Source organism: Diplotaxodon limnothrissa, linkage group LG2 (genome assembly GCF_057381915.1).
Source record: "Diplotaxodon limnothrissa isolate DT_005_m linkage group LG2, D_limnothrissa_male_GT1.1, whole genome shotgun sequence".
Taxonomy (NCBI): domain Eukaryota; kingdom Metazoa; phylum Chordata; class Actinopteri; order Cichliformes; family Cichlidae; genus Diplotaxodon; species Diplotaxodon limnothrissa.
The window spans coordinates 29,756,156-29,774,114 of NC_140597.1; the positions used below are offsets into that span (position 1 = coordinate 29,756,156).

At 41.0% G+C, this 17,959-nt stretch overlaps 2 protein-coding genes across 2 annotated transcripts; both read right to left on the minus strand.

The window, feature by feature from the left end:
* Nucleotides 1-2,857: 2,857 nt before the first annotated feature.
* On the minus strand, nucleotides 2,858-3,579 carry LOC146638667 (gastrotropin-like). The gene is made up of 4 exons (XM_085370365.1): nucleotides 3,513-3,579; nucleotides 3,243-3,403; nucleotides 3,046-3,135; nucleotides 2,858-2,917 (listed from the first exon to the last, which is right to left on the minus strand). The coding sequence occupies exons 1-4, from the start codon at nucleotides 3,577-3,579 to the stop codon at nucleotides 2,858-2,860; spliced, it is 378 nt and encodes a 125-aa protein (XP_085226491.1).
* Nucleotides 3,580-5,658: 2,079 nt separating this feature from the next.
* LOC146638668 (alpha-1A adrenergic receptor-like) lies at nucleotides 5,659-16,639 on the minus strand. The gene is made up of 2 exons (XM_085370377.1): nucleotides 15,478-16,639; nucleotides 5,659-6,768 (listed from the first exon to the last, which is right to left on the minus strand). Exons 1-2 carry the CDS (start codon nucleotides 16,439-16,441, stop codon nucleotides 6,215-6,217), a joined length of 1,518 nt encoding a protein of 505 aa, XP_085226503.1. The 5' UTR covers nucleotides 16,442-16,639; the 3' UTR covers nucleotides 5,659-6,214.
* Nucleotides 16,640-17,959: the final 1,320 nt, after the last annotated feature.

Sequence of the window (17,959 nt, forward strand, 5' to 3'; positions counted from 1 at the left end):
TTTGTATGCAGAGCTACAGAAGAAAGCTCCCGGCTTCCTTTGAGTGTGTCCTCAGGAGAAAAGGGGTTGGGTGAGGAGGGGGATGCAGAGAAAGCTGCTCACCTCATGTCACAATGCAACATTTAATCAGTGTTATTGAAGGGCTTCTACTGTAATTACATCTAACACATGGCTAGAAATGTTTTGTTTATAAAGGTTAATTTGGGTGCTACTTATTTAATACAATGGATATTTTTGTCTTGGTACAGCAGGGGAGTGCTAGATATAGTTTAAAATATCCAGTGCTTACTTTAGTGGGTTCATTGTCTGATTAATACAGTAAGGATCCATTGGACAGTTTTATATAATGTCATGTAAATTTGTAATAACTGTGTATATAAGTTGACTTGACAGTAAACAGCATGGTCGATCATGTATCGTGTATTTCCCCCTGTATCATTATTTTATTTCATTTTATTTTATCCAACCTCACTTAAAAACACTGATTCAGAAGCACAGGTGTTCTGTCAAATACACCTCCCACCCCCTCTCCACATAAGTACACATGACAAGAAAAAAACCCACATGTTTGATGTCATGCTCAATAAAAAAGCCCAGCTACATGATAGGAACCTTATGATATGACATCATATGCGGGATTTTAACCACACACTAGCTTAAAACTTGACAGATTATAGATGGTGATTACAGAGGTTCTGATTTTTCTCTTTCATGATGAAATGTACCACTGATATAGAAGTGCATTAGAAGTATATATGCATAAATACGTCTTGTACATTTGCCACTGTCCAAGTGAGCACAGCCCAGTCTTATAAGACTGATAAGTTTTTTTCAACTATATTTACTTTCCTTTGTGTGTTTTTTTTTTATTTTCTTTTGCATTATTAAGGCAAATAATTCCCATAGTGTTTCGAAACAGACTGAAATTTTTTTTTCTCTTGCAAAGATTGAAATCTTTTTTACTCTACGCCGAGAAATTGATTTAAAAGCCAAACTCTTGTTTTTATGAAGAAATAGGGCACCTCCTAGTGGTGAGATTAGAGAAACGCACCTGTAGCCTGGAGTGTCGAGCACAAAAGTCATATTAAAACCAACAGCCACAAAACCACATGCTGAGGGTGAATCGGACGGACTAGACGTGCAATAACCGAACAATCGGGATTTTTCTCACTACTAAACTGTGCTGTTTCAGTCTTTCCTCTCTCTAGAGGTTTTAGAATTGGACTCGGTCCTTTATCTATGACTAAAAAAAAACATTTATTTTGGAAAACATAATGTACAAGGTCTATAATTTCAAGGCAGAACTGGAAGAGGAGATGTAGCATCAGTTACCTCTCATCATCCCACTAAAACCTAATGGGATGGGGAGAAGCACAGATGTAAATACTTAATGTCCCACGTCAATGGTTAATTAATAGTTTTGATGAATCAAAACACCACAAACTACAAAAAAGATTAAAGATCCACCTGAAGCAATCTTTACTAGCAGGTTTATTTTGCACAGATGTGTATGGGGTTGTATTTATGAAATCTGTCCCTCCTCGGGTTTTCATGTATCAAATGTGCACAGAAATATATTTTCCCATTTGTTAAACTGGCATTGAATTTGCTTTGAATTTGTTTTTCTGCTTAACTGACTTTATTACAGTTTCGAGAACAAGATAAAAGGATAAAATAAAGTAAAGAAAGTAAAAGAGAAGTTGACTTTGAGTTCAAGAATCATTTCGACACAAAAAAGAAGTGATGAAAATGACAGGAAACTTTGCACTTTAAAAACTGATGCTGCAGAAGTTCTTCCGCGGTTTATCTTGTTCATCAGCGCATCAGCTCTGTGGTATCACCGTCAAGTTTCAGGGAAAATATGAAGATAATAAAAGACACAGGAAGTTATTAAAATTATTGTACCGCTTGTTTATGCCTTTAAGGTGTACTGTGGCTTTCCTGACGATTCATATCATAAGCTAAACGAAGTGCTTTATGTGTTAATGCATAAAAAAAGATAACATGTTTTGAAAGGAAGGGAAACTGAAAAAGCATCAGATGCACAGACTGTGGTGTAATATGAGCAAAAGACTCATTTTCCTCTCTCTGTCAGCAGATGTGGTTTTACTTCTGTTCTTTGAGACCAGCTGTGGAAGATTGCACTGCGTAAGCGAGTTTCATTCACTGGTAAAGAAAGATGAGAATGGTGATCTTTCACAGGACGCTCTGTAATTACGGAACAAGGTCTCGCAAGTTTGAACAGAGTAAGAGACCAAATAACAACACCTTAAGGTCGCTGTGTGCTTGCAGCGTTAGAATCAAAGGGTAAAGTGTGACTTTAATAGTCGTAATAATAAAGGCCTTTATGTCAGTGTGAGTTCAGCCCGTGCTGTTCTTCACATCACAAGAAGACAGAGGACAGAGCAGTCAAAAAGACTGACTAAAAACTGATCAAGTATTCTGTTAGTTATTCAAATCATAGTTTAATAATCATGAAAAACAATCATTCAGTCTAAACCATGTAAGAGATCACCCTCTGCTTATGATTTCACATGAATGAGACATACAAGTAAAAAAAAAGGCTGTAAAACAACACATAAAGAAAGTGGATGGAAAATATGTTGACTTTCAAAATCAGAGCACAGTGGCAGATCATTAGCACTTTGAAGGTAAAACGGGAGATGTTCATTGGATCAAAAATGAACACTGTTTAAAAATACAGTACATAATGTTGTTTGGCCACTTCTGCTGTGTTGGGCCTAAGTTTCAGACCCGTGAGGCCCAGCGACGCTCTTCCTCGGCCCATTTAACAGGCACTGTCATGCTTCACCTTCTGCAGCCTCTTTTCCATCCAAGCGTGTTGAGTCTCGCGGTGTTAGATCCTCTTGTTGATTCTTTTGAAGGTTACACCCTTCTCTCCTGGAGTTACGCAAGTCTGCATACGCAAAAAAGGAAAAAAAAGAGGATTAAAGATAATCTGGTATTAAAAGAGCAAATGGATTTATCTAAGGGATTATTAATCTCATTCAAAAAGTGCAGTGAATAAGTGGCTTCTTCTCCTACCATTACTAGCTTGTCATCAACGATCTCTGCTGTGAAGAGGTACTGAGGGAACTGACATGAAATCTTGTTGCCTTCCATAGTTACAGGCGCCTTAAGAAAAATATCGTGGAGCTTTGGTTACATGAAGGTTTCATTAAAAGTTGTGAACACTGTCAGCTGCAAATCCTAAGTTTCCTCTGTGCATTTTAGTTCCTCACCTTGAATTTGGATCCTGTCATCGTCGTCAGCTCACATTCTTGACCAACAATAAATGTATTGGACCAGGTCCAGTTCGGGATGGTTTGTGTCCAGGTGAAGTTATTCCCGTCTTGCACCACTTCAGTCACCGCCTTGTGGTCTGTCTTGGCATTTTGAAGACCTGTGAACAAGCGGGTTATATCCCAGAGCAAGAAGTCCAACAAAGTGTAAACAAATGATGCCTGACATTAGTTCATTTGTGGCTTAAAAAAAAAGAAGTATCCTCATACCAACTACTTCCAGAAAATCCTCATAATTCTCTTGACTCTCAAGCTCATATTTCCCACTGAACCCCATGATGCCAAAAGAGCAGAAATAAAAAAAGGGAAGAAGTTCTTGAGTCAAGAAAGGAGTGGCCTGCTCCCGATGAACCACCTTTCTGTTCCTTTCCACTTACACGTTTCTAACAATGTGTCACCCCCCACACGTGGTATTTTTCCTAAGACTAGTGTCACAAGCTGCAAAGTATGTCCACGCTCCTGCCTGTATCAGGTTTTTCCAGCCCTTCGCTGATGTAAAAAAAGGACATCTGCATGTTTGAACATGTGGTGTAGTAAAATAGAAGATAAACACAGTATGTCCTAATGCCAGCATCATGTCAAAGGAGGTCGTTCAGGTGAGGTTAAGCAGTTTACACCAGAAAAGAACTTCCTTCAAATGAAAGTAGAAGCTACTGTTTTGTGGATTTATTGAGAAATAATGGAAAAAAACTGTGTGTCATTCCCCCTTGCTCTCTTCCTGCTTTCCTGTCTGATCTCTATTGCTGTGCTGTGAAAAAAAGCTGTTTGGTGGCTAAAAACCAGCAAAAAAGTGAAATCCAATTCCACAGAACAAGTAATATATATATTTTTATATCACCGTTAAGTATAAAAGGAAGATGCCAGAATATTCACACCTGAGACTGAATATGTGACATTTTTCTGAAAAAGATTTATTAAAATGAATAAAAAGAAACATGCAAGACGTTTGCACATTTCTGTTGGTGCTTGCAGTCAGGAAGGTATTTAATCTTGAAAGGAGGTGAAAATAAGGTGAAAACAAGGCTGCTGAATAAGATGTTAAAGCCCTCTCACCTGAATGTGTTAAATCTTGGACCTTTGCGAGAGCAATGGCTTCATTTCAGCTGGTAATAAAGAGTGAAACGCAGTGCTAATTTATCTCCTCCTCTGCTACCTGCAACTCTTTGTAAGCTCCACTCACCTTCCACTCTGAAGCAGAATAAACAGCTGGTCTCTCTCGAAGTGCTGAATGTACTGTGTTGTACTAAGTGGTAAAATCCATGTAAATTATTAGCATTTTTTTAAATTACAAAGTAAAATCACTTTGTTATCTTGTTATTTTTAAACAGCTTCTTATGTGGATTGTACAGATTCTTTAAATATAATGTGTTTTATGATGTGTTGGTGATCTATAGACATGCTGGTGGGTGGATATTGTTGATATTATTGAGGCACGCTAATTGCTCAATTTTTTATTTTATCCATCCATCCATCCATCCAGCCAGCCAGCCAGCTTCTTCTCTTATCCAGTTCAGGCCTGCAGAGCGAGGAGCCGGAGCCTATCCCAGTTTTTGGGAAAGGTGCAGGGTATGCCAGGATGCTGTGACGTGACAATACAAACCACCACTTTACCCTTATTACAAATCAAACAGTGTAACTGTGTGTCTTTGTACCTGTAATGAATCACAGACAAAGCCTGCTTTGAATCATTGGTGGAAAGGACCAACGACTGTCAAGGAAAGTTCCAGGAAGTGTGACTTTATGAAATACATAAAGGACAAAATAAAAAGGTGGATTTTGCATCTTTTAGTAGATAAAAATTTAACTGCTGGATCATTTTTGCTGCTAATGTAATAGAGTATGAGAAGCAGATAAATTAACATAGTAAATCTTTAAATATGTGTAATGATTACTTGTATGTGTTGAATTTTTTGACAAAAGTGCAGACAATCCCCTGAGTTCTGTGTTAGTTTTTGTTCTTGAGGTTTTTTTTTTTGCACTTTTCTGATCTTCTTCATGTTTCTGTCTCCAGTATTGGATCCTCTCTTTTATATCTTCTAAAAAATCTGATTTATCACACTCTTAATTGGTAGTTGGTGATTAACACTTTAATAACAACTGATCATGAGCTGTGTTTACGTTAACTATCTATATAATGAGGAAAACCTTTTTTTTTTAAAATCTAATAAACACCATCTGCTTCTGCTTCTATCATCAGACTGATGTTAACACCTCGGATAATACCTGAGAGAGCTCTTTGTTTGCCAGAGCAAAGTGAGAAATGAAGAGTTGGCCTTGAAGCAGAATTCAAGCAACGTTCTACTTTTATTTATTCATCACATTTCTACAAACATACAAAGAAGATGATATGGGATGATTGTGTGCACAGCAGATAAAACAGGTTATACTTTATTTCCACAATATACCATAAAGATACCAAGTGACTGCAACAGAACAGTGATCGTTTGTCTTTCCACCCTTTTTACACGACTCGGGTTCTTCGACACGTTCGCTCTTGTACAGAGCAGATGTGGAGTTGTAACTGAAAGGGAGTGAGAGGCTGTGCTGGATGGAGGTCCTTTCAGTCTTTTCTCCTAGAGTCTGAATAAACAAAAAAAACATGCATGCACAGATTTGTGTCCAGTCCCAAGAGGGCAGCAAACACTGTGTCAGAGCTGTTACTGTCTACTGAAAGAAACTCTACTTTCAATCTCAGTTACAGCAACATGGAACAACATACCTGTGATACAGCAGCATAGTCAGTACTCTTCACCTTACATTGACAGCTTATGACAATGATAATCCACTGACTGATGAATGATCATGGGATCATGTACAGTGAAGCCTGTGAAACCCTACCTCCCTGCTCTGTTTGTTACTGTGATCCCTATAAGGAATGAACCAGTAAGTCTCATCTTAGTACGACGAATGAGTCACACTTTGTCAACAGGCACAATAAGGTCTTTGTTGACCCCTCCCTTATCTTTATTCTTCACAAAGGAGAAAGAGAAAACTCCTCCTGTAGTTTCCTCAGCGGTTCTCCCCCCTCTCAGAGCTGTCGGCTGGCAATCGATGGGGCTGCCGGGCAGCAGGTTGGGGGTGGAGGGAGTCGGGGTGGTAGCTCCCCAGATGTATAATGCTTCCCCCTCAGGGCAAGGCGGCAGACCCATACTCAGGTAACTCGGGCTCGGGCTGGCTGAGGACGGCAGAGTACGCTGGCTTCCGTTCAGACAGCCGGAGTTGTGGTCCGTTGAGTTTTTGCGTGAGTTTCCAGAGGAGCTGAAGGTGGAGGAACGGTAATTATACTCTCTCCAGCCGGGACGCTTGCGCTGGTGACACTGGCATTTCAGGATCCGGATGAAAGCCAGCTTGAACTCGCGGTTGTAGCAGGGGTAGATGATGGGGTTCAGGCAGCTGTTGAAGTAACCAAGCCAGAAGATTACTTTGAAGAGGGATTCAGGTGGCCGCAGGTGCACATTAAAGGACCCTGGGACAGCAGGGGGTAAAAAGAGAAGCTGCTCTTAGTCATGAATAGTAAGCATGGCTGATGTAGTCGCCTACACATTCTACACATTCACCAATACAACAAGTGAAAGATCCTTTTTTTGATCCAGGGAGGAGACACAAACTGGGATCTGACAGAATCTGCCAAATCAAACATTTGGAGCTATTGTGAATAAGAGAGCAGCGGCTCTGTGCAGAAATCCTAATTTCTTCTGTTCTTTGGCTAGTTCACATAAAACTAACATCAATCCTTCTATTTTCTTTCTCTTATCTAGTCAGTAATGTAATGTGGAGGGGTTGGAGTCCAGAGGCCCCATTATAGCTAGCTAGCTTCTTGGCTAACACATAGACAACCATTCACATTCACACCTAAGGCCAATTTAGAATGGCCAGTTTAAATAACCTAACGATAACTCAGGTGATACCGTGTGATTAGGAGCTAAAATGGGTGCCTACCACTTTAAGGATGTTAAATCAATCACAGCAGCGGTTTAGTGACTTGAGGGGCGTGGCCTAAGTAGACGGCAGTGTCATGGTTTTCTGACCTGTACACAAGTAAGTTCTTATTTTTGATTATATCTAAATGGAATTCATTATTACCTCTTTAGTTTGTAAAAGATAAATAAACCGTCAAGTGAAATCGATTTTTCTATATAAGAACATGTGTCAGCCATAAACTCTTTTATTACCCTACACATATTCTAACGTCTCAGTTTTCACTATTTTCCCTGAGCTTTTTAACTTGTTTGTATGCAAGGCCGTCAATTAAATCTCAGAAAACCAGCCTGCACAGTACAAATGAAGCCAATTAGCTGAGTTCCTAAATTTTAGACTCCAATTAAGTAACGCTTATCCTAATAATAAAATAATGTTAAAAATAATGTTGTTAACTAGACTTCGATTGTTACTGTAAAAACAAACTATCAAAAATCTCTGATATAATTCAGATTTGAAAACTTGGGTCTTTAAATGACTGATTTATTTTCAGAGATATGCGTGTTCACCTTGTGACACCCTTCTGCAACTCCTTCGTAGTGGCAGTGCAAGAGTCTCTGGGTGTTGCCAAGGCTTAATTGCCAATTGTCTACACTTCCAGAGGTGTGGGTAAAGGCATGGCTGAGGATAGGTTGGGGGAGATGACACTTCTTCTCTTCAATGGCTCTCTGGGATTTTTTTTTTTTAAGTTGACGTCCCATCCATCCTCTTCCATTTATCCTTCTCAGGGTTCTGTTGAGGTTATTGAATGATTTATAATAAAAACAATGCTTCTGCAAACTCTGGTGTCAATCTCCACTTTATGAACAAGTCTCTATTGTAGATGAGACATTAGGTCTCAATGGGACTACCTATATAAAAAAGGTTAAATAAAAATAATAAATAAAAACGTTGTGGCTTTTGAGCCGGATCGAAACAGCTTTTTTAATTTAAAGATTGATCTGATGGCTAGAGTAATTCAACAGTTAACATACTAAAAGTGTTGTTTACTCAAAGACCTTACTCATTTTAGGTAGTATCATGTGTTCTCACTGTTTCACCAGCAGAGATTCAGGGTTCATGACAAGCTAAGCTATTCGCCTTCTGACTCAACCTCCACACTCGAAACACAGTCGTGAAAGTTGACCTTTTCACCTGAAGCATCCGAAGTTGAGATTCCAACGACCTTGTACATGTCGGAAAAAATGTGTATTAAGTTGTGCTAAAGAAATGTTTTCACCAAATGACTCATGAATAAGCATGCAGTCCTGAGCTACATTTATACTGAGCGATGATATGCTCATTTTTGCTAAATTTGAGGATTGAATCTCTCCTGTGAAAGTCAGCAGAGGTTATTTATATATTCTGTAAGGGAATATGAAAGTGTAGTATGGCACCTCAGAGTCATCTGGAGGCTGAATAAATGTAACTGACAGAAAGTGATCAACATGGATCAATTACAGCCATTTTATTAGGTCGTTTTAAGATCATTTTATACTCATTACACATTACTGAGACTTCCTGGTTTAGTTATCCTTTATTGATGTTGCATCATATCCAACAGGTGGCAGCACTGATTAAGATAAACAGGGTTTTTTTTACTCTTAGACCGTTTGCAGTCTTCAGATGAGGATGTGAAGACAGTTAGTTCCATATGTTATTCATCATTACAGAAAACCTTGTATTTAGGAAGGCCTTCACAAGCAGATAATGTGTTTCCTTAAAAAGAAAAAACCCAAAACAAAGTAAAACAATACACTTGATCAAGAAAGCAGAAAAGGTGAGCTGACCCTGAATTCCCTTTTAGATAAATGCTCTGTGGGAGAGACGAGCTGGTCTGAAAAGGGGGAAAAAAAGTTGAAGTGAAATGACAGTTTGTCCTGTCAGAGGTTATGGAGGTTACACTAGCAACACAAGTGTCTCCTTTCTGCACGGTGCCTAGTGGCCTTGTCTGTGTTTACACAGGTAACATGGCTGAAGCTGTGCAGACGTGATCGTTGGTCAGACTCGACACGAAAAACGAAATGATATCATTCTGAAAGAGTATGAGGCAAGTTTGCCATGTATGATAATGAGCAAATCTGGGCTGGGTTAAATTGCATTAATCTACCCCCTGTTGTGCTTTTTGTCCTACTGTGGCTGAGCTTAAATACAGGAAGGATATCTTACAAGCTAATGAGGTGAGAGGGGAAGCCTGAAGACTAAAATAGGGGATTAATAAGCACAGCACAGCGTGATTAGTGTGAAACAGACACATTGTGCGTTTGCGCGCGTGTTTGTGTGTAGGCTGATGTGAGTAAAACAACGTTTCTTTACACCAGCCCACATTCCTAAATTGATATCACATTCCTGGATAGGCTGAGGATGCACCACGATCTCAGGCTTTCAAGTGTGAAATTACCTCTGACAACCAGAGACACCTCAGCTTACTTCTTCATGAAAATCAGATCAACAGCTTTAACGATTACTCTAAGCTGTACAAGGTGCATTATACACAACACAGCCAAAGGGTGAACTGACGCAGGTACCCGGGTCAAAAGCACACTTTGATTTTGATGTCGCAATAACAGGAGAGCATGGAACCAGACGTGTTCTTTCCAAAACACACGCACGCACACGTACACGCTGCTGTGGACAATTTGTAATGTTGATGAAAGTGATTATTTGACAATATGAGGAAATGTCGCTTTCAGCTTTCATCCTAATGAGTGGCTCCAAGTACTAGAAGCTGTCTCTCTCTCTGTGTGTGTGTGTGTGTGTGTGTGTGTGTGTGTGTGGTAGCTAGACTGTGAGATGAGACTGCTGTCTGAATGAGTCTTGGCCCCATAAACTCCAGATGAATCGGTGTCTTCTTGGTGGCTGGTATTTTCACATGCTATTTTCCCCTCTGCTCGGCCACTTAAATGTGATTACATAACTGTGTGAGCTATGAGCGTGATTGGGATACAGAGGAGGGGATTTGGTGAATTAAAATATGGTCATTCCTTCGTTTCTCTCCATGTCTGTCTCTCTCCATTCATCTCCATTTGTCAGTGTGTTTCTCTGTGTAGTAGCTGGCTGCAAATCAAAAGGATTTGACTGCCTGCATCACATCTCTGCTTATTCTTTTCTCACCCATAACCTTTTGAAACTGATCAACCCTGATTATTAAATATTTTGCGTGCTTACGTTCTGTAACGTCTCGGTTTGGGCGACAGTTGTATAAATCTACACCACGTGCATCTGGATTGGACACCGAGAGCAGCATCCACACAGGCAAAACCGATACGAAGCACCGTCTCCATCCTCGGAAACCCCCTTTAACAACATCCCGATCATCCCACAGAGAGTATAAGTTGGGACCCTGCCATCATGTTCCCGTGTCTCCTTTCAACACAAACGTGGGATAAAAGTGTAGGAAGCGCTGGCTGACAGCAGACCTTCCAGTGTCCAGACATGGTTCATGTTTGTGTGTTTAAGTTCTGTGTGAACGTGGTCCATTTTTGTCCTCTTTCAAGTGTTTATGTTTAAAAGCTATAGTATAAACGGCAGAGGAGGCGATGGGCTCAGCCCTGGGACAATAGTATACAGATAAATGCGGGCGGGTTGCGGCCTCACCCTTTCTGTTAATAGAAATGTTTGCACCTCCTTCCTGAGGACAGGCACACGCATATTTCACTCTGAAACACAGGAACATCTTAACAAAACATGGCATCCTGTTATTCTAACTAATTGAAGTAGTGATGCCTATTCTGTGCCATGTACACACACACACAATCTGCTCTCACACATCCTGTTTCATAACACAGCAGTAAATATGATTAATATGTCTTGATCTGAGAGGAAAAAAGCATTATTGCCCTCTCGCTTTGCTTTCAATGAAAACCGTAGCGTGAAGCTATTTTTGGAAAATTGAGCTGACATCCCAGAGACCCCTCGTCTTCACCCCGATACCCCGTGGCACCTCCTGCTCTGCTCTGCCACCTCCTTTCTTTTTCATTGCTTTGATACTTAGCTCTCTAATTATTTTTCCTTCTCAAAAAAGCATTTGAGTTAACCCTGGAGCGCACAGGCGGGCCAGCTCAGCGGCCTTAAAAGCCAAAGAAGCTGTCTGAGAATCCCACAGAATTAACTGTTTCTGCTCAAAAAATGAGGAAACAACACCTCAGGTGTTGGATTCTCTCACATTTAGACACGCTGCTTGCACCACTTGTTCGATGCGAGGCCTTCACAGGACATTAGTGCCTATGCTGGCTGTGACAGAGCTGTGGGAAAATATGTGCAATGAAACACTAAAAACTTTTCTTTGGATGAGCGCAGAGATGAGGACAAGTGTGAGGATAACAGTCGATCTGGTTCTAAAATATATTTATTTGTGTGTATATTTATTTAAAGTTAAACATTTTTCCCCCCTTAATAGCAATATGAAGAAACCTTTTCTTCATTTATATCTATGCAGGCCTGAAAAGTCAATTAACTGAAAAGTCAATTAACTGATTAGTCACTGGAGCAAAAATTAATTAGTAACCTCGCTGATAACTCAGAATTACTTTCAGTTATTTAGCAAGCAATTCAATATGAGCTGCACTCGTTTTACTCATGTGGGCAAATTGACTTTTGTTGTTCAGTAAATCTTGTAGATTTTGTAGATTTTAATTGTTTATGAACAAGATAAACGCATGAAAATGTCTAATTAAGCTGAAAAAACTATGAAATTCATCTCATCACAGACATGAAATAAATAAATATTTGTAAACAATCATAAAATCTGCTTCCGTGCACAGTGGCCTTGGAACACTTTAATTTGCATGTGAACCCATGTTGCTATAGCTTTTGCTGCAGAGTTGCCTTAAGCTATTATCTTGCATGTGTTATATGAGACCTGCTTAAAGGACATATGAGATTTGAAAGGTCAGTGTCAGTGTAAATAAATAGTTATCAACAGTAAAAGTACATCATGGAGTGTACTGGCTGCCCTACTGCACCTCTCACCCTATGACAGCTGGGATAGGCTCCAGCCCCCAGTGCAAACCTGGACTGGATGGATGGATGGATATAATCTAACTTAGATATTTGGATGAAAATGAGTCTTTAGGGAAAAATAAAACACCATGAAACAAAATTAAAAGACTGGAAATCGGCTTCAGTCTGGGTCAGTTTGTCAGATGAGTCAACACAACAAGCATCAGGAGGCACTGGTGCACATGATTAATGGAAGTGGGATGTTTACATGACTGTAAAGTTGCCTTTACAAATTGTTGTGTTTGCACTGTAGTGCCTACTCTGAACTTCTTCAATCTTGTTCCCGAAAAATCAAAATCAGAATCAAATAAACTTTGGAAACTTGCTGAAGCCAACCTGAAGTGAACGCAAGCTTTACATTTTTAAAAGAGAAACAGCCAGACTAATAGGCTGATACATTCTAAGTTTAGGTATGACGCTTTTACCGACAAATATGCAGATGCTGAAAGTTCCCAGCAAGTGTGTGTTAGATTTTGGACCGCTTTTCGTCCAAAGTAGCTGGTTTGGAGTACACTAACTTAAAAAAAATTTGACGTCGTGTTTATAATCCTGAGGTTTTTGCTCCAAGTTAAAGGCGTAAAAGGAAAAAGGACACTTTAAAACCTGAAAAGGAATGACTCAAACTGTGGGAACCGTTGCTGCCTGCTTGCCATTTATGTACAATGACAAAAAAATAAACTCCACAGTAATAACAGACGTTGCGTAAGATAGGTGAGACCTGTAGCTAAGGGACAGTTCACATATTTCTTCACAGGTTAAAACTTGATGGATCTGAGGTTGCAGTGGCTCCTTTTGGCCAGCCTCACTTTGATCTCTGAAAGCTTTTGATTGTTTAAAAAGCTGCAGTGATGGATGAGGCAGAAGCATCTGCAGCCACGCTGACACAATCGCTCAAGACACAAACGAGCATAACTTGCAATGCATTCACATAAACACGGATAAATATTTCATCACCCATCCACTGCACACCAGCGCACACACACACACACACACGCGCGCACACATCACCAACCACATGAGTTACAATACGAATCAGTGGCAGTGTGCAGAGGAAGGAGCAGGATAATAACAAGTGTGAAACAGGAAATCCCACTCTGTGGGTGGAGGCTCAGATCAACACAGGGATAGTGCCGCTGTCCTATCAGACTTAAGACGTGAGTCACACCAGAGAGCAGAGAGCAGGACAAACTTTAACTTCAAAACAACATCTCCCACAAATCTGCATCTGAAAATAGAGGTGCCTCAGGGCCCCGGTTCAGCTCCCTGGGTTGAGCAGGCGACCCAGGCTAACGCAGAGGTTTGAATCTGCCCCGAGGCCTTTTACTGCTTTTTTCCCCCCTGCTTTCCTGCCTTCTCTAGACTGTCCCAACACAATAAAAGCTAAACAAAATAAAGGCTAAAATAAAATATGTTAAAAAGAAAGGGAGCTCGGTGCCCAGCTTTGACATGACTATATAGTAGCACCATTCTCTGCCAGAGTACTCTCTCTGTGGATGCTTTTATGAATCTCTTAAGCCACTTAAAGTGGGCAGTAAATAAAGCTGCATGGTGCTTTGTCGCAATGTATCAGTATTCTACACCAGAGACTGTAAAGAGAAACTTGGGGGCTGGTTTTTGGCAGTGTCTAAAGAGGGTCCTTCTGAAGTCCACCCCTGAATGTAGGCGTAGAAGCCTCTCAGAACTGCAAATTCAGAACTTTGTAAAATCACATTTGGTGTGTACATTCGGTATCTCATCCAGGATGCCTTGGGGCAAAATAATCCCTGCCATGTAGCACTGCATAGTGATCTTGCCTCAGGTACTGCGTGTGTGTGTGTGTGTGTGTGTGTGTGTGTGTGAGAGGACGTGATGAGCTGCAGCTTGAAGCCAGGTGCATAAACACACTCCCTTATATCGACGCTAAATGAACACATGCAGACACATGGCTGTACACAAACATATAGCCCACGGTGCCCCCGCGGGGTTAATCCCCACACATTCAGACCATCCGGCCCATTCTTGAATACAGCGCTTGTTTTTCAGTGAGGCCGTTTCCCCCTCCCCTCCCAAATGCCACTGCTAAACAAAGACTTGATGTTTTCTCAGCCTGCAATACATTGCTTCATTTCCACTGCAGTTTTTTAAACATTCATGCCAGAGTGCTGTTGAATGCTCGCCAGCGCCAGTGGCATCATAAGGGAGCCTCAGCAGGCTCCACAGGCTTCTGAAATGACTGACCAGAGCAGAGAGAGGCCACCTACCACTCACAGTGTATTTAGTGCAACAACAAATCAAATCAGACACTGAATTACGCTGAAAATATTTGGATGAGCTCTTAGTGAATTCCACTTCCTTGAAATGTTTTGGCGTTTCCAATGGGGCCCTGATTTCAGAGAAAATGGTGAACTTTTAACTTTGCAACATAAACAGAGGCTTAGGCCAGATCAATGATATAGATTCATTCATTCTGCGTCAAATCAAATCAAATCAAATCACTTTTATTGTCACATCACATGTGCAGGCACACTGGCACAGCACATGCGAGTGAAATTCTTGTGTGCGAGCCCCACAAGCAACAGAGATGTGCAAACACAACAACACAAACGAGCAAAATACAAGAATGGCCAACCTGAAACTAATAAATATATGTACAATATATAATAGTGTATGCATTTCTGGATGTGTATACTAAATATTTTCCTACGTGTGTGTGTGTGTGTGTGTGTGTGTGTGTGTGTGTGTGTGTATACACATTTTTACAAATTAAATAGTAAAAAAAAAAAAAAAAAAAAAAATAATAATAATAAAATATATAAAATATACAGAGTTGAATATGTGCAAAACAAGTGGCATTTATATACAGTGTGGAGTGCATAATGTTGTCACATATTGCTACAAGATAAGGGGTTTTACTTCAGCAGTAATGGCTAAACCCGTAGAGCCCACCGAGACGTTTAATGACAGCAGAGCAACCCAGGAGATTCTGTGTGCGGCAGATATGATTTGCAATGCCTGCAGCAGCGTTTAACAGCAACAGTTTAGCTTCCCAGAGACATTTATGTGACTGAGATGTATTTTCTGCAGGCTGTTTTTGACCAATTAAATATCTGTTTTTAAACTGGCTTCCAGGGGGAACAAAGGTTGTCGATGTCTTTTTGCAAATTGCTTCATGTAAAAAAAAAAAAGTATAGTCGTGGGGCGTACAAAAGACCCCCACCGAGTGACGTACGGAACCTACCTATGGGTAAGGCGAGAAAGAAGGGCAGCCAGCAAAGGGTAAACATGCCGACCACAACTCCCAAAGTTTTAGCTGCTTTCTTCTCCCGGGAGAATTTCAGCAGTTTTACCGTGAGCGAACTTCTAGCCTGGTTCGCGCGACCCTTCCCCGTGCCAGAACTGCCGGGATCCTCGTGCACCTGAGATCCCTTGTGGATCCTGAGGGTCAACTCGCTGGAGTTCATCCTCTCCCGCATCACACCTGCCTCCAGGTTCTTAGTGGTCCTTTTGGCGACTATGTACACACGGCAGTACATGGCCAGTATAACGACGAGAGGGATGTAGAAGGAGCCGAGGGAGGAGAAGAGCGCGTAAAACGGCTCCTCGGTGATGGGACATATCGTGTCGTCCGGCGACGGTGGCTGCTTCCACCCGAGCAGAGGGCCGATGGAGATGACCACCGACAGCGCCCAGACCCCAAGCATGGCCAGCAGAGCCCGCTTCTCCGTCACGATACCCGGGTACTGCAGCGGGTGGCTCACTCCAATGTAGCGGTCAATAGATATTACGCACAGGCTCATGATGGACGCGGTGCAGCACAGCACATCCACCGCCGCCCAAATGTCACAGAAGATCCTGCCGAACACCCAGTAGTCCAGGATCTCCAGTGTGGCTGACACAGGCAGCACCGTGGTGCCCAGCAGCAGGTCCGCGATAGCCAGGTTGATGATGAAGTAATTGGTCGGGGTCCGCAGGTGCCTGTTGCACACCACAGCGAGGATTACAAGGATGTTGCCCGCAATGGCAAACACGATGAAAGCCCCGAGTACCAAGCCGAGCGGGATGGCTCGGGTGAGGTCCATCTCGCTGCGCACCGTATGGTTACCCCCAGAGCTGTTAGTGAAATTGAACTGGGAAGACGCCCCGTCGAGTTTCGAGGAACCATTTTTCCACAAGTCTGTGACATTGTCAATGCTCAGACTCATTTTGACTCACAAAGTCCTCCATAGCAGGCTCCAGACCACTTGTAGCTTTAAAGAAAGGGCTTTAACACAAACTGCCAAAACGGTCTATGTGCGCATGGCTCACTGCGCTTCTTCGAATTCGCTTCCAAACGTTTTATCAGAGAAAAGCGATCATTGTGCAGCCGCACGTTCCCCATGCAGTCCGTCTCCCCCCACTCTCCTGAGAGGTTAGTGGAGAAGTGAGGGGGGCAGCAGTCATCTCCTGCCTCCTCTCCTCCGCACACAGCGTTGCCATATATTGACCAAACATACCTAAACACGCGCTTATGAAGTGCGCGTGACGCACTGCACGAAGAGCAGTGATTGCGCAGAATACGCACATAGTGTCGTTGCTTCATTTTCTTTCTTTCTTTCTTTCTTTCTTTCTTTCTTTCTTTCTTTTGACTTTGCAGGACGCAGTGAGGAATCGCGCTTTTTGGGTGAAGCACTTCATTTGTGTCCGATTTATTTTTCCCCACGGTGGGAGGGTGCTTAACTGGGCATTTACAAGTTCCACAACCACATAACTTTGTGAGAGTAAACCTCGTTGGTGCAGTTTTTTTTAAAGGTACTTCTAGCTTGCTTGGCGGTACGCTGGTAAAAAAGTGTTTTGTTGACAGAGAAAATAATGACATAATTTTAAGCCAAGGTGTCCTGACTGTAAGAGATGCTCAGTTTCAGTGCGGTAAATATTCAGGATGTTCCAGCAGTCAGCTTAGATGGTTAAGCCTTCAACTTCAAACCGATTAAGTTCAAACGTAGATTACACATCACATACAATCCTCTCTCATATGACAGCTATCTCTCGTGAATTATATTCCTATTTTGGTAAAATGCAAGAGTTCCTCAGAGTAATCTCATCTTGGGTATACCGTATAAGTTAGGAAGAAGTGGCAGGCTTAGTGGACTGGCACATGCGCATTCCAGAGACAGGTTCCTCGCTTAGAAGCACTTTATAAAAAGGCCAACCACTATGGGTCTAATTTCCACAAAAGTAAATTTTTTTTTTCATGTTTATTGAATTACAAAGAATATATATGTACCTACAAATAATTACCAGTACATAAACTAGAATATAAAAGCAAAAATTAAAGGTTTACAGGAAAGAAGAAAAACAAAACAAAACAACCCAGCAGAACTTTAAAATAATGTCCCACTATTAATAATCAGCAAGGTGTCAAAAAGTGATTAATTTATAATTTATATGGCATTACTCCTCCTTAGTATACCATTTATAAATAAAAATATATGTTCACGATTATAACTACAGCACTGACTGTAGTCATAAATAATAATAAATACAGATCTAAACATATTTGTATTTATAAATGATATATTAAGATGGAGTAAATATAAATGATGAATTACACACTCAGTATTAGCTTTCCAAATCTTAATAGTGTGACATTATAAAGTGCTACCAATAATTCTGCTGTAATTTTAGTAGTTAGTTACTTCCATGTATTTATAACATAAAATCAAACAATATTTCCCCCAATG

Bases quoted from the DNA above. Each gene is read 5' to 3' on its own strand.
- LOC146638667 (XM_085370365.1), bottom strand. From the start codon at position 3,579: ATGGGGTTCAGTGGGAAATATGAGCTTGAGAGTCAAGAGAATTATGAG. The intron at 3,136-3,242 runs GTGAGGAACTAA...ATTTTTCTTAAG, and splicing joins TGACAGGATCCAAATTCAAG to GCGCCTGTAACTATGGAAGG. The intron at 2,918-3,045 runs GTAGGAGAAGAA...TTGCGTATGCAG, and splicing joins TTGATGACAAGCTAGTAATG to ACTTGCGTAACTCCAGGAGA.
- LOC146638668 (XM_085370377.1), bottom strand. From the start codon at position 16,441: ATGAGTCTGAGCATTGACAATGTCACAGACTTGTGGAAAAATGGTTCC. The intron at 6,769-15,477 runs GTAGGTTCCGTA...CTGCTGTCCCAG, and splicing joins CTTTCTCGCCTTACCCATAG to GGTCCTTTAATGTGCACCTG.